At 39.3% G+C, this 16852-nt stretch overlaps 1 protein-coding gene across 3 annotated transcripts in view; it reads right to left on the bottom strand.

Annotated features, from left to right (window-relative positions):
- The window catches only part of PDS5B (PDS5 cohesin associated factor B), a 174768-nt gene that overhangs the window by 62362 nt on the left and 95554 nt on the right, over window positions 1-16852 (bottom strand). For all 3 annotated transcript variants that reach the window (XM_019524557.1, XM_019524559.1, XM_019524558.1), the window contains exons 14-21: window positions 15242-15290; window positions 12773-12912; window positions 12577-12692; window positions 7915-8020; window positions 5733-5893; window positions 4525-4648; window positions 3682-3840; window positions 2578-2646 (exon numbers count right to left, since the gene is read on the bottom strand). In XM_019524557.1, coding sequence (XP_019380102.1) covers window positions 2578-2646; window positions 3682-3840; window positions 4525-4648; window positions 5733-5893; window positions 7915-8020; window positions 12577-12692; window positions 12773-12912; window positions 15242-15290 — 924 coding nt within the window. The remainder of the gene's footprint in view (window positions 1-2577; window positions 2647-3681; window positions 3841-4524; window positions 4649-5732; window positions 5894-7914; window positions 8021-12576; window positions 12693-12772; window positions 12913-15241; window positions 15291-16852) is intronic.

The raw sequence follows: 16852 nt of genomic DNA, 5'->3' as shown, positions 1-16852 counted from the left end.
CTTCTTCCCTCATGACTGTATCATCCCCTCAATGAATCACCAATGCTCCTGGCATTGAAGTGTTGTCACTGTCCTTTATAGATGGACTCCAATGAGACTGAATGCAGGCAAGTATCATAACACTGGTTTATACTTGGTTGATGTTTGAATGTTGCTCAAGGCCTAGGGATCTCCTTTTGAGGGAAAGGGTCAAAGATTATAATCTGCATAATATCCAATAAAAACACAGAAGAGGCACATATATCATGCAGTTTAGGCCCAGCCCTAAGCTATACCAGCTTTGATACCCTTATATTAGGCTTTGCAGCACGATATAATGAACCAACAGATAACATGAAACAAACTTATAAATGCATATAAACCAGTAGAGAGAGTTACAGAAACATAGCAAGTATATTCCAATAGGCTGTAAGACCATGTGCTGCCACTTAGATCTGTGCTATTAGACAGCTGAGTTTTATTCCCAGCTCAAACTGTCAGTAAGTTGTGAGACATTACTTAATAACATTGTGGTCTTCCAAAACTTAATATGAATCAGTAGAACAGACAAGATCAGAACTTTAATCCTCTCCAGGAATTCTCATCCTAATCCCACGATGTAAAGACAGGATGGGCTCATGCCTCATACAATACCCTGAAAAGGTTGCTCTGACATTCCCATGTTCCTGTTACTACAGACACTGAGGCAATACCTGGTCTGAGTTTCTGCTTGCAATGCAAAATATACTGTAGTGACAGGAGTTCTACCTTAAAATACTCAAGATTTTAGTTGTGCCAACAAAAATCAAACAGTAACAATATAAATTATGGAAGAGAAATACCATTAAAAATGCAAGTAAAATGTTAGAACATACAGGAACAGAACAGAAACAACTAAAAATGTGTTTGTTCCATTACATAATTTCTAATATCCATCCTGATAATCCTTATGTATTATTTGGAAACATTTATTACTGATATCTGTCAAAAAGAATTCTTAGTTTAGATGGACCACTAATATGAACTAGTAGCCATTATTCTATTTCTTGTACAGTATTGCACTGAAGAATTACCTTAAAATGTTTGCTATTTGGTGGCTGCATTTTTTGTTTTGTTTTGTTTTGACTGAGGTAGTATCCAAAAAATATGCCAGCTACTTTCCAAATAAACAAGACATAATCCTAAAGAGGGATTCTGTATTCTTATTCTCTACTTACCAATTTTCACAGTATCAAATTAAAAGACAATAGCTTACATTATATACTTTAAGATCTAAGTTTAGCTAGCAAATTTATAGAAACCAATTTGATATCCCTACCTAAAAATAGTGGAGTAAATAAAGCTGTAAAGTACTTTTAACAATATTAAATATTGGGCTGTACAAAGAACACATCACTGGGGTCAAATGAGAGATTTACTTAAAAACTAATAATATAACCTTGGTACCAGAGTATACACATTAATTAAAACTACTTACTGATGGCAGTAAACACTAGGCTCTCAAGTCATTTTACAATCCTGCTTTCACTTGCTAACTGCATCCTAAATAGTATCTTCTTTGGGCTACTGGTTAAAAAAAAGATTGCTTTCATTCCAAAGGTAACTTTTAAAGAAATATTTGTAGCATATTTGTTGTTGGGTTATCCAAACTAAAAGAGCTTATTGACTACTTTACAAAGATTTTTGAAAACCAAAAGATAATATAATAGAAACCAAGGAGCTTCAAAGCCTCAAACTTCACCTTTAGTTAGTTAGCTTTTAATTGAGAAATAGCTGCTGCTGCTGTTCATATTTTTAAAAAAAAAGCAATGATCTTATATTCACAGTTAGACATTATGCTATGACATACAATTTTACATTTATAACTTGTTCTATCAAGCCATACAACTGCAGAGGTTGTACAAAATACTGTGGAACTAATGTCCCATTTATCTACTAATGAATTTTATCCCAAGCTGTAAAAAACTGAAGCACTAAGCAGCAGCAGAGTGAGTTAAATATAAAAAAAAGTTAAACAAGATTATGAGGGAGAAAAAAGGGAGTTATCATAATGCCTCAAAACTCCACGTTTCAACAAAAAGATACCTAAAAAGGATGGAAAAGTGACTGTTATAATTAAGTCTAATCACTGGAGAAACGAAAGATGGAAGAACCTAGTATCAAGCACACCAGCTACAGTAAGGAGAAAAGTAAGCTTATACTGCGATATAACTGTGATGTTCAATGAACATTCCGTCTTTAGAAAAAGAACCAAACTGGAGAAGCAACAAAGGAAAATTACAAGACCATGTTACATGTTAAAGCAAAGAAAATACTAAAGTTCATTGTGGTATACATATACCTAATCTTATTTGCATAAAAACAAATAATTCTGTAAATCAAATTGGACATCCTGACTGAAGGCAAAATATCCACTTTGATGAAATTTTTAAATTTAAAAAATATTTAAAAATGTCAAGATCAAGGGGCAAATCTAAAGGAAACTAAGAACCACTCCCCACAATTATTACTGGCAGTTTTAGCAATTCCAGACATCTCTAGATCCACAGGACATTTTTTTCCTCTCATGTATATTTGTGAATCAACAAGTTTACTCACCTTAACAAGCGTCTCAGGAGACACTTCTTCATCTGGAACCCAAAGTTTAGTCGTCTTTTTGCCTGGAAGCTAAATCAAATTTTACATCTTGTTACACTAAGATATTAGTTTTAAGTGAAGGTTTCTGTATACCCATTTTAGTTTGTAAAAGAAGGGGGTGGGGAAACAGCAGCAGTCTGAAGTTAACTGTACACCTTTGGATTACCAATACCTTTACTATTCTTGCTTTAGAGCATAAGCCATGGCGGTCCAGCTTCTAAGAGGCCAGGGGCTAAACGCTCCATGGGCCACATACCATTGGCATAACATTTTGATTTTCAGGGATCAAAAGATCTGTAAAAGCATTCGTACAAAATTACCAAATACTGGTTGGCTTATTTTCAAACAATACGTTATACCCAAATAATATATATCCCCAAGTAGAATTGGAGATTTGAGCTCCACACTCCTGTAAAGTATGGCTGTCAAACTTGGCCAGCCCCATGGACTAGCCAAGGACCAAAGAGGGTGCATGGACTGGCCAAGGACCAAAGAGGGTGCATGGACTGGCCAAGGACCAAAGAGGGTGCCTTCCAGGCTGGATCTGGAGCTGGTGGCAGAACAAGCAGCTCATGCTCTTCCTTCCCCACAACATATGCCCCACCCTTCCAAGAGAGTTCCATACCCAGTAAGTTGGCAGCAGGCCATATGCTCCTAAGTTCCCAGGCACTCCAGGAACCCCACAGAGTGAATGAAATGGCTCACCCACATGGCAAAAAATGGTAAAGCCGTAGCCTCATTGAAATAAATGGCAAAACTCTATGTTGCTTGAATCAGCAAGGACTGCATCCATTAGGTTTAAACAGGAGCAGGCAGTCACTTGCTTTGATGCAACAATATGAAAAATTGCAGATCGTGTCTCATTTTCTACAGCCTACTCAAAGACATGAGCCACAACCTCAACACCTCTTTGTTTTATGCAAACACATAGAACCATGTAAGTCACTAATTTTCACTGCTATACTAATTTATTACTTACTGAATACATAACCTGCAGGATCCCCCCTCCCCCCCAAACATGCACACAATCTTTCAAAAGGCAGCACAGCTAGTTAAAGTACTCACCCGGTCATTCATTAGCAAGTCCTTAACAATGAAGGTGGCTACCAAAGATTTTAAAGGAGCAGCAAATTGATCAGGTGCAAGCAAGGCTATATGGCCAATGGTAACCAATGGGGTAATGAGATGTTCAAAGTTGCTTAGATCAAGGCTCTTATGCAGTGGCTAAAAAATGAAACAAATTAAGATTATATCAATTTAGCTGTCTACCCACATTAAGAAAATAATTTTCCATCCTTTTCCCTCTGGATAAATTCTATTAAATTAGTCTATTCAACTTATCTATTCTGCTTTTGAAAATGTTGTTTTCTCCCAGTGAGAGGTAACCAGTCTTGCAGAAACAATGAACTCATTAGATTAATGGATACCACTTCTGTATTGTTAAACTTAAACAACATAAGTGGATTACTTATTTAAGAACCACTCATGTAAGTGTTTGTTATAAAGGACACCAAACACAAAAATGTTTCAATCATAATGTAATTTTTCTCTAACTCATTGTCCCCACTCCAAGTCCACACTAAACTATTTGCTAGGGGCTGCCAACTTTACATTCCAGCTCTTCTATTCAACCTGAACCTATTCAGCTTTAAAAGGACCCGTGCCCTTTAAAAGTACCTCACCTGCACCAAGGGCTACTAATTTAGGATTAAAGGGAGAAAAGAAAGATTTTTCTCAATTTAATTACTTAGTTCTAGAAAAGAACTTGCGTTTCAGGTTAGCTACCACTAAATAAATTTATTTAAACACAACTATAAAAAAGAAAGAAAAACAAGAAAAGTATAAATATAATTGTATCGCATAAAATGTAAGAAAAAACAAAACCTCACCCAGTCATTTTCATTTTACCTCAAATATCTGTGCAAACTGTGTTTCTTTGCTGGAAAATATTGCATGAATGCAGTGAATGGCATATTTGGCCTGACGAGGTGGCCCTTTTTTAGCTTTATGATGCAAGACTGGAAGCAATGCTCTAAAAACAAAAACAAATACATCTTTTAGATTTGGAAATCTGCTTTCAAAATACACAAAGGCAAATGTATACATACAGAACTCTGCAAGTCAGAAAATTTATCAAAATTTTGCAATTCTGCTAATTTCTTTTAAAAAAGAAAGACGACCAGAAGCTATTCTGAAGAAACAATTAATTTTCACAAAATAGTTATTGAGGAATTCAATTTCTTTGCCAGCACTTCAACATTTGTAGAGCCAGACAATGTGAAAGAACATTTTTCCAGCACTATATGCATTTCATAACTTGGGAAACAAACTGAGGTAATTACAAAGTACAGTAATATAGATATAAGCCTGGAAACAGAAATTCAAACCCCTGCTAGAGAGTAAAAAGAATCTGGACTCAAAACAGATATTGGCTTTATGGCTCATGGTCACAGTCACTTAACAAACATTGCTACTAATCTCCCTGCACTTCATGTATAATAACTATCCTCTCCCTTCTTGAATGGTCTCACGCTGCCACCAACTAGATTGCCTGTTTTACTGCATTTCTGTCATATAAGAGCTCCTGATAATAACTCTTTACTCCTATTCAAAGCCCTCTTCCATCCCTCCAGGCAGAATGCATATGCATGGAGTCCTCTCTCTGCTATTTAGCTCAACTTGTGTCTGCCTCCTTTTTGTAGACTTGAGGAAGGGCATGTGATGCCTAAAAGGATGTCCAACAGTTCTCCCAAATATACATTTGGTCCAATAAAAGATATCACAATAATCTTTGCCTCTTGTACACTTCCTGTATCATCACTGACAACAACACTTCTACCCTACTACAACATGAGTTTAAGACAAGTCAGTCAACACTACTTTGTACATATTATTTGTATTACTTGTACCCTTCATCAGCTAATGCAGTTAAGATTACTTAAATGGCTTTGCTGTGCTTATTAAAACCCTGAGCATCCATAAAGTCTTTGAAGTAACATTTTGCTATAAAATAAAAGGATGATTAATACTGCATTATCCATGAGTAAAACCAATCACTTCTAAAATCCAATACAGTTTAAAACCTTCCTCAAAACAGAAAAATATATCCAACTCACGATCTAATGTGAGGAAAGTCTTCTTCAATTTTGCTTCCTGTGTTTTTGAAAATTTGTAACGCAGCTTCTGCCACCTTTTCATCATCCATTTTCAGGCAAGCCAGAAGGGACTCAAAAGTTTCAGCAGAATGGAATGAAATAGGGTGGGTAAACGAGAGTACCTGACAAGCAACAAAAATTCACACATTAGGATTTTTGGGGTTTTTCTGTTTGTTTTTTAAACACCTCTCTTTAATTCAGAAATATATGAAGTGCCATTTTCACTTGCCATATCTGAATCTTTAAAATACATTGCTGTTTTTGGTCAAGTAACTCTACTTCTTACCTTCTCCCCTGCCTCTGACACTTAGCAAAGATTCATTGCCCTGAAATCCATACATTCCTTTTTTTCTCTACTAATTATCCTACCAATATTTTATCTGGTCTCATTTTCAACATCCAACATCTTTTGATTGTGTACTACTTATCCCTGTGCCCAACAGACAAGCCTCCAAATATGTTTCTCTCAGTCTTTAAAACCTTCTGAGCTTTTTATCTCTCACATGGCAGTTTCTTTTCTCTCCCCCAGTCACTTTCCTTCTGCATTCAGAGGCAGACTTTCTCCTATCCCAAAGAAATCCCTTGTTTGTTTCTGTTAAACTGCCTCATCTTCCTTTTGAGTAAACTCAAAACTTTTTCCCTCTGCACCTAATTCTTCCTCTACTCTGCTGTAACTAAAAGATGAGCACAAGAACTCATCTTCCTTTCCAAGTTATTCTTCAATTTCCTTGCTACATTTCACAATGCTGACTATCCCAATTTCCTCTTGTAACCCTCTTCTTTTGGGTTTCTGCAGCTGTTCTTAGTTCCCAGCCTCCTTTGCTGATCACCTCTTCAGTTTTATCTTCATAGTCACCTCTGTTAATAATCATTTAATTCTACCCTGAATCCTACATTCTACCTCTAATCTTTTTCAACATCCTGTCTTAAGTCCTGACTTCTCCTGCCTTTGTCTAGATGAACAAAGATCTCCAACCAATTCCTCTGAACATCTACAGCCATTCCTGCCCATCCCAAAATCTCCATATGAGTAAACCACTTGGCCTTAGAGAACGCTGCCAGATCTCTGGATAATCTGGCTAGGGTGTGCTGATGCCCTTGTAGATTACCGGATTGGTGCATTTTAATTATCTGAACATAACTGAGTTTTGGGTGCCCTATGAGACATTTATATAAAGTTACACTGTTTATCACTGTGTATTTGACTATCATAAACACAGTACAAATGAAGTATATATTGTATAAGCCACGTGGACCAATGTACCCTTATAGAAGCTAGATATAACAAAATTAAGGGGGGTAAAAATTCTGTAATGTTTTAATTAAAGACATTTTTATAATAAATTAAATGAGATTAGTAAACCACAAAGTTATCAGACTTTACTCTTCTACTCCATGAGAATAAGAAAAACAGAAGCCTTTCTCCTATTTTTGTATAACAGCATTCTAAATTAAAAAGGCAACTTCTTGTACCTTTGGCAAATTATGCCAATATAAATATTATAATACAGAATTAAATAAATTAAGAATGAACTAGAAACTGGATCACCAAAAGGTGGGTTCTTGTTCTAGTGAAATTAAATGCTTTACTATTCAACTTTTGACTCTTAAAAAAAATCAGGTTCCATGGGGGGGGAATGGAGAAGCGTACATGCATAGGCAGCTCACTATTATATATTCCCTGAATACTAAAATTTATAGCAACACAATTTTGTACACGTGCTAAAAGCAAATGCTCCAGTACAACTGACTGCTAGCATGCACGTATACACGGGTGCATGCAAAAATACTTAATAGGAAAAAGAAATAAAATTTAGATATTAGTAATGCAAACACAAGAAAATCCACATTAATACACCTTTAGCACAAACACAAACTTCAAAAAAATACTTGAATTTCTGACACACTTTTCTCTAAAACATTCCACATGGGTGCTACTTTGTTATAAGATAGATGCATAAAGAGCTATACAATGACTTCTGGGAAGTACTGTGGCAAGTCCCTGAAAAGTCCCAAGTTCTTTGGGATAACTGCTAAAAAACCTATAATGGCTGACAGCACTATGTAATTAAATTATATGGGTATTTTAAAAATAAGCAAGGTGTGCTAGCTACTCTTCAATAAATATATAAAAGATACTTACCTTAAGCAACTCAAGACCTGCCCTGATTGCTTGATCAGTCGGAACACCCTCATCTTCATCATCTGCTGTTCCATCTATGGACTTGTTTACTTGCTTGATAAGGGCACTGAGAAGAAAATATAAGGGACCCTTATACATATAAATTTGTTCTGTGGAAATAGCATAGTGAACTAGTTCAAACCACAGAAGATGGCTCCAGTTTGACAGTTTTAGCACAGCTTAAACTCCATTTAGATATTCTCTAGGCTAATAATTGCTGCACCAGTTAAAGGGCCCTGGATTGTTTTACAGACAAGCTTTTGTAAAAAAAAAAGGTAAATTAATCTGCAGATTCAAGTGAAATTCAGAGACTACTTTAGGAAGAAGTTTCAAGTGGGTCCTAAGGGTCACCGTATCCACATAAAAGTTAGTATAAGAAGAATCCACTGTAAGAGCTTGGTTCTTACCAATCTTGCTATTATAGGAAGCTGCCTCCCAAAGGAAACCTTTTTATGAACAGACAGAATAGCAAACTAACTGTCATGGCTGCCTCACCAGGGACTTGATAACTATGTTCAGATCCCACTACAGAACTGGATCCCTTGCTTGAGGAAAAAATTTGCACCACACTCTTAAGAAATCTATGGAAAACCAGGTAAGAGAACACAGGCATGCCCCCAGTTGGTGGGTGATGAGCCAGTGGGGCTGCAGAGTGAATCTAAATCAGAGATGACAGGCAGATTGGCTTTGGTTTGCTTAAGCTCCAATAAATGCTTCAGAATGTTAGTAGTACAAGATCACTGGGAGAAGCATCCTTTGCCTGACATCAGAGGGAGAGAATGTGGTTCATACTACTAGGTAAGAACACTTCAGAAGTGTCTTTTTGCTTTACACAATCTTACTCTCCCTGCAAGAACCCTTAAGAATCCAGGCAATATGGTGAAGAAAGTGGAGCCTTGGGTTAAGTAGTCTACCTCTCCAAACAGGTCTGGGACTAGAGATAATACCCAAGGATCCTGAAGGACAGAAGCAGGAGAACCTGGTACCAAAACTGTTTATGCCACAAAAGGACTAGGATAACTAAGGACATCTTTACATGTGCTCTGGGGTGGTGGTGATGGTGGGGGCACTTTAATTAGAGCGCCCACAGCATCTAGGGTATTCAGTGTCTCACGTTTCAAATTGGTGGCAGGGGTGCTTTAACCAAAGCTTGTTCAATGAACTTTAGTTAAAGTGCCCCTTCCACCATTTTGAAACACAGGGACACTGAATACATATGCTGTTGAGGCTGCTGGAGCATGGTAACAAGCATGCTCTCCAACACTTTCTAATCAGAGTGTGTCAAGCAGATGTCAGGGGCACATGTATAGGTGCCCGTAGGCTTCACTTTCCACAGTTCCTGCCACATAAGAGGTACTCACAAAAAGACATACAGGAAGTCTTTTGACCATAAGGTTGTGTGAACATATAATAGGAAGCCTGGATTGAAGCCTTGCCACCACAAAAGGTCCCACACTTGCCGTTGAGCCATGTTGCAAATAGGTGTATTCCCAATTAACCCCATCTGTGAAGAGGGACTGGAGGACAGAACTATTGATCTTCCACTCATGTTTGATGCAGACAATTCAGCTGAGATACTCCACCAGTGTTCTGAAAGCCAAGCAAGCGTGCTGCCAATAGCTAAATCTGGTGATAGATGAACTACTGCTACAGACAGACCACTTCCTGTGCTTCCCTCCTGATCGATGTAGAACAGGGGTGAGGGCCACATCTGGCCCCTGGCATTGTGTCATCTGGCCTGCAGGGTTCCCTCCAGCTCTGAAAATTTGGCAGCAGGGCAGTGCTCCCCTGTTGCCAAATTTACAGACCCATGAGAAACCCCATGGGTTAGTGTGGCCCTGAGTACACAGGGTGGCACAGGGCCTGAAGACTTATGAAAAACTGTGTAAGTTCAACTCTCAAACAGGAGGGCTTTAAATCAGCACCAAAGACAGACAGTGCTCTGCATCTGGCAGCAGTAATAATGCAGATGATTGGGAGAAAATAAATAGCCGAAGACTTAGGGTTCTGTGGCAAGCAGATCACTCCAGGGCCTGCAGAAGTACACAGGGAAAGAGGAAATATATACCTGAGGCCACTGGCTTGTTAGTCAATCACTGCTATAAAGAGTGGTAACACAATGGCTGGATTTTTCTCCTTGCCGGTACAACAAAAAAGCAGTGGCAGAGACTCATGCACTTACCCTACACAAAATCCAAAGAGAAACTGAAGTCCAAAGTGAGAAGAAGAGATCACCCTCTACTGACAATGCCAATGCACTAGCACTTGGCATGCTAGGAGAGCAAAGTCAGCTTAGTACCAGCTTGCCTCAAAAAGTCACTCATAAGGGGAGAAAAAAAAACAAACCCCCAGGGAAGCTCCAAAAGGAGCTAACAAGAGCTGGGGCAAGCCATTGAGGAGTGATGGGGCAAACTGACTGTCACTAGGAGAGTTGCATCACTGGGGAAACAGATTATACCCAATGCCCAGTACCAGCAGCTTAGCACTCCATGTCAACAGTGGTTCAGGTGACATGGCAACCAATTGGACAGATCCACTGCATTCTCCAGGGTGCTGGTGTAAGCTATACCTGAAACCTTAAGCACCTGGGAGTCGCAGATCCTGCCCAGGGACTCTGCTGTGTCCTCGTACAACAAGTGTCCACCATTTGCAAAGCAAATTAATCCAGCATGCTGCTGAGCTCCTGGTTGAGGACCTACCATTGAGTGGAATCTGAAGCACAAAGGGCAGATTAAGCTACTGGTGCTAAGTGAGGCTAACATGGAAATATGGTGACAGGTCAAGTCGAGTACTGGGCCAAGGACTTAGTTCCTGGATCTGAAACCAATCCCATGGCCTTATTTATTCAAAGCTTCCTCTATCTTGCTCTGGATCCTGAATTTAAGGGACTAACAGACATATCTCTTAGGGGTGTGGGATTGGTTCAGAGCAGTGATTCTCAACTTTTTTTGTAACAGGACCCATTTGTAAACATCGATGGCCAGTCCTGACCCAGTAAATAGTTTAAGTAGAAAACAGTCCCCTGGCCCTGCTGGTGCCCCTCACATCCGACTCACTGTCCCCCACCCCCAGTGTGTGGGGCAGGGGGCGGGTGTGTGGGACATGACCGCCCCCCACCCCAAACAGCCCCTTGCAGGCTGGAACTCTGTCAGCCTGCAAGGGAAAACCCATGGTTTCCCACGTTTTTCTTCTTTAAAGGAGAACCCATTTTTAAAGTTTGCTCACGACCCTTTCATATATTATTGCGCCCCACTTTTGGGTCACAACCGATGAGTTGAGAAACACTGTTCTAGAGCAGGGGCAGGAAAAGTCCAGCCCACAGGCCAGATCAGGCCCACAGCAGACTATTTCCCAGCAGCCCCTGCCCACATCACTCCAGCCGGTTTCCACAGAGATCCCAAGAGTGGCGGGGCTGTGATGGCCTCACAGTTCCCGGAGCTCCATGAAGACCATCCAGAACAGTGCTGGCAGGACACACAGCTGGGTAGGGAGCTGCTCTGGGGCAGGGGCTCAGATTTTGTGGCAGTAATAGTGCGCACAGGAGCCAGGACAGAGCTGTGATCTGCTGCCCGCATGCTGTGGGCACGGGTGTGCAACAGATTGCGGTGCTACCCCAGTCCCTGCCTGCATGGTCACTGCCTCAAAATCGCAGCCCCACCACATGCCCTGCCAGCACTGCTCAGGCCAGTCTCCATGGAGGCCCTGCCACTCCTGGAGTCTCCATGGAAACTGGCTCGATTGACACAGGCAGGGGCTGCTGGGACATGGAGTCCAGCTGCCAGCCTGATCTACCATTGTGCCCACTCCAATCTAAAGAGTATAAACAACTGCCATTGCTGCCTCCAGGAGGAACTCCTCTTCTACTGGCAGGGTAACAGCAGAACCAATCCCTTTACTCCAAAAAGCGTTTGGGAAAGGAAAGAAAATTGGTTAAAATTAAATAAGACAGGCAAAAAGGCAGGAGTCGGAAACATTTTGGGGCAGTGCCAAAAACAGCCACAACCTCAACCTGTAAGATATTGGTGTGCCATGGCAGAACACAGAAGTTATGAGGGGCCTGAACCTTGTTGTGACAGTGCAGCCCTAGCCCATTCCTTAAGGCACAGTGCCATGCAGAATGCCTTCGCGTGCAACACACTGGCACATGCCAGGGATTGTCAACTCCTGCAGTAAAGTAAGAGGTAGAGTAAGAATGTGTGGGTACACATTTACTTGAAGGAGAACTTGGAGGTGCAACAACTGTTTTAAATGGGTGGTTGTGGCTGTAGGTGCATAAAAATCAGGTAGCTTAGGCTGACTTTTCCCACTGCTTTCAAGCATGCCAATTGTCAAATCTTTTAATGACTTAATGTGCCCATGTCCTGTCCTCCCCTGCCTACCCACAGTTGTGTGTCAAGAAAAAAAGATTATGCAGTACAGTTTTAAATTAAATACATCTGTGACTCAAGGACTTTCTAAAGTGAAAGAAATACAAAAAAAAAGAACAGTAAGAAATATGGAAAAATCCAAGTCTCCCCTGTCCACTGAAAATGTTTTAAAAGGACACAATCAGAATAAGCAAGATGCTAAGTACAACTCAAACCATGGAACAGTTTATCTGCAACACAATAAACAAATATTTACCTGATGGATTCAGTATCAATGTGCACGGGAGCTATCCTCTCTAGAAGAAATTTTATCATTTCCAAGAAAGGATTTGTAGGCTGTTTGGGGTTGCCCAACTTCTTTGTAATTTCTCGCTGCAACAGCATTTCAAATAGATTATTAAACAATTCAGTTACTAAAGATAGCTTGTCAAGTATTTTAAAACTATCCTTACCACACATCCTTCAGCTTGCTTGCAAGAACATGTTGGGCTAACAAGCATTTCTAACTGACTTCTTATTTTTTCATCATCTTCCAAAACTTGTGTGAACTTCTTCATGAAATCCTGAGCCTTGCCAGGATCTGGCAGATTTCCTTTAAGTATGTAAAACAAATTAATATAATAAGAATTCCCCAAAATTACAGCAACTTAGATTTTAAATTTGCATAATGCACTAACACAAGTTTTGCTTGCTCAGTAAAAGCACTAAAAAAACATATAAATAGATAAAGCAGACATATGAATGTACACAACATGTCCATTTCTAGGCACTTTTCCTGTACATTCAGGTTCCCTTGCTATTCATTTGCTAATACCATCTTTGCATTCCTCATAGGACAAAGACTACTGTTCCTTTTCAACTTTCTCTCTCTACTATTTCTGCAGACTTCCCTATTCTGCTGATAAAACTAAAAGCTGATGTAGAAGTTTTATTGACAAACATGTAACCAAGAGCATTTCTGGTTAAATAAGTAGATTACTAGCAACAAAGCAAACAATGTAAATACAGAACTGAGCATAGCTGATATACAAACAATTTACAAAGTAACATGAAACCTCATCATACTATTTTAACAAAATCACTTATCTACTAGAAATGCACATCAAGCTGTAATCAATACCCTCCTTTAAACAGTAAATGAAAGATTACTGGATAAAAAAAATAAATACCAATCTTTTAGCAATGACAACATTTAATATGCTACTAGAGAATTCACTTGGTATGTTATTAAGAAATGAAGTAATAAGGAATTCTAGAAAAATACTGCAATGCTATCTGAGAAGTTAATAAAATCCAACTCTACTCAACAGTTTGTAGGAAAACTATATCCTTATTTTGAAAACTGTAGTCTAGAACTGAAGGAAACAAAAAGTCATAAACTAACTGGGTTTTCTGCTATATTAGAAGTCAAAGATTCATCTCCTATTCTTCCTCTATCAAAAAAAAATAATCTACCATTTTCTTCTCCAACCTTAAAGTGTGATATGCAATCACCAGCTTCTCAGAAGCATAGATTTTCAGTCTATTTCTGGTTTTTGAATGGAGGAGTCCCCAAACTGACCAATTTTCTTCTGCAGCAGATAGGACCCAAAAGACAAATTGAACAATAAAGGGGGGTTGGCAGTTCCAAAAGGACACAGGCAGGGGAGGCTCAAAACAAACAACGTAGTGAAAAAATAAGAACAGAAGTAAGTGTCTATACACAAGGAGCTTTTTAGCTATCTCAAAATGAAGAGAGAAACATACAGGCAGTGACAGGAAGGCATGTCACTAAGACCCCTGCTAGACATTAATATACTTGTGCTATTGGAATCTGTGGAATTTTATGCCTGATCCAAAAAAATGTACAACTATCACACACATAAATGTCTTTAGAACCTAACTGTGAGACTGACAGCAGACAGAGAGCCTGAGGCTGCTCCCTGCCCAAATCCCATGATTCACTGATGGTTGGGATCAGTAGTGGGGCAGCCCTGGGGTCCAAAACACTGCTACCTCATGCCCAATCCCTGAAATCATGCACAGGTCAGGGGCATGCTGGACCTGAAGGCTACCCCCTGCACCAACATGTTTCCTGCTTTGATCTTCAGAGCAAAATAGAAAATGTGTCAGAAAGGGAAGTTCATCCACTTCCTGTGCTCTGGCACTTAAATGGCTTGCTCTGTAGCCTCACATGCGGGCTGCAGGGCAAGGCAAGAAATATGCTGGGCATATGGAAAGCATACTGGAACCCCATGCCCCAGTACTTTTAAATGCCTTGCTCTGCTGCCCTGCTTGTTCACCATTTTATGGCACCATAAATTGCTTGAATGCGGTATGTTCCAATTTATCACACAATTAACTTATTAATCATGCATTAAAAGGCAATGCCTGCCAAGGGCCTAGATAACTATACCAAGGAATACCTCCTTCAGCTCCATATGGCCCAAGGCAGGAAAGGAACATAAGAGCTCAAGACAGGAGGTACCCGTCACTAAATAAAGAGGGACTACACACTATGGCCCACATTCTTAATACAGGAGAGATGTGTACGGATGTCTCCCGATTGCTACAGACATGGGGACACAGGACACTTGCTCCTGCTGTCACTAGGCAATCAAAAGGTAGGCTGATGTTTACGGGAACGCATTCCTGATTTGGACTATTTGTCAGTATTTAGATGTGGTCAACTGACATTATTTGGCCAGTCAACTGACCAGCTTGCCAATCCTAAAAGGGTCTAGTTCTACAATCTGAGACTGCACTATTTCAAAGGAAGTAATACTGTCTTTATAGTTGCTGCTTTGATGACCCTTATAAAATATCAATATGTAAGTTATAATGCAACAGTTTAGAGCCTAATGTAACAAACATTTTTTTAAACAGAAATACAAAAATACTTAGAACTGAAGTAGTAGCATAAAATACTTAAGCCAACTTACTTGTAATGACCATCACTTTTGAGAATATAGCTTTACTGCTGGCATCTGTCTGCATGTCACAAAAATAAAAAAAATATGCTTAAAAGTGAAGATTTGATACTATATGCTTTCAATTAGAGACAGTGCAAGCTTAGTTGTCTATAAGACTGTACCATAAGTTGGGAATTAGAGCAGTGTACTGTATGTAAAAAGTAATGCAACATCAATTTAAAACCCATATTTAAAGTCAACTTAAATTCTGACAGCAACATACCTGCCTGGTATATATGCATATCTTTAGATAGAAATTTAATAACTTAACTAATAACCAAAATGTTTTATAAGCAATTAAATTGAATTATTTCTATATGAAAGGTGGGAGGGGGGGGTTTATACAACTTTTTGTATTTGAGTATGATCCTAACACTTCATTCAGTGTTTTTTGTAGTTGATCTTCCTATACAGGTTAGCATATAACAGGTTCCAGCTAAGTTCACACTTCACTAATGAATGCTCAAGTTCATGCCTTAGTTGTCACTGCTTTTCAGCTGAAAGTTATTTTGAAGGATCTGGGAAAGTGGAAGCCTGTTTTCAAGTCTTCCACTTGGACAGCAATGTAACTGGAAAACCACTAACCAAACAGCAACCACAGTAAGACTGAAACTTCAAGCATTCTGGAGATCTGTGCTACCAATCTTTCAGTCAAACATTTACAACCTCCTACTAAACTGTCCCAGTACCTGCTCATAAGCCTACCAGGTAAGACAGGTAAAAAATGCGCACACAGTATCAGAAAAAGAAGATTAAGATTACTGTTTACTGCCGACTCAAATGAGTAAATTTCAGAATCCAGTAGCCCACACCAGGAATTAGGCCTCCTTTGTTAGGCATGGGAATTCAGTAAGGAAAAAAAAAAAGGAATGTCTCAAATTCATTCACATACAAAGCCACCAGGCTATGGCTATTAGAAGTCATCTATAATGTTTTCCCCCTTGGCCCTACCACCACAGACCGAATTTCTGGAGCTACTCATTTACCAAACAAGCAACATGCCAATGGACTTTTCCCTCCAGATGTCACTCCTGTAGGTAGAAAGAGGAGCATTTTTCCCCTCTATGTTATACTCGGGGAGGCTCTACAGTTTGGGAATTTCCTCTAAACACTTACTTGTGACGACATTTTAGACACAAGAAAAGTAACCACAAAAACACTAAGGATAATGCTTATCTTGGAAAATGTTGAGATCTATGAATGAAAATAAGTAATTTCAGGATATAATTTAACTATCAAAAAGATTGTCTGGGGTTGCTGCAGATTCTCAAGAGGACTACAAAAATCTGGATTTACAAATAGATTTTTCCTATTTTTATTCATTCTCAAAAATAACAAATCCACTGGCTCCTTAATCAAACAAGGATTACTCTCCTGCAAAGTGACCGCTTCCAGCACTCCTATGTCACTCTGCTGAGACTTATTTATAAAACATGGAAAAGATATGCAAGAAGACTCAAAACACTGTCTTATAAATCTATTCACTGACACTCTGACTAAACTTCAAGTGTGAAAGTCATGACTAGTTATAGTTTCATAGTTTCTAGGGTCGGAAGGGACCTGAGCAGATCTTCTAGTCCG

Source organism: Gavialis gangeticus, unplaced genomic scaffold (assembly GCF_001723915.1).
Source record: "Gavialis gangeticus isolate Ggan-Ray unplaced genomic scaffold, GavGan_comp1, whole genome shotgun sequence".
Lineage (NCBI taxonomy): Eukaryota > Metazoa > Chordata > Crocodylia > Gavialidae > Gavialis > Gavialis gangeticus.
The sequence above is the reverse complement of the archived record's forward strand: the minus strand, read 5'-3'. Positions and strand labels throughout refer to the sequence as shown.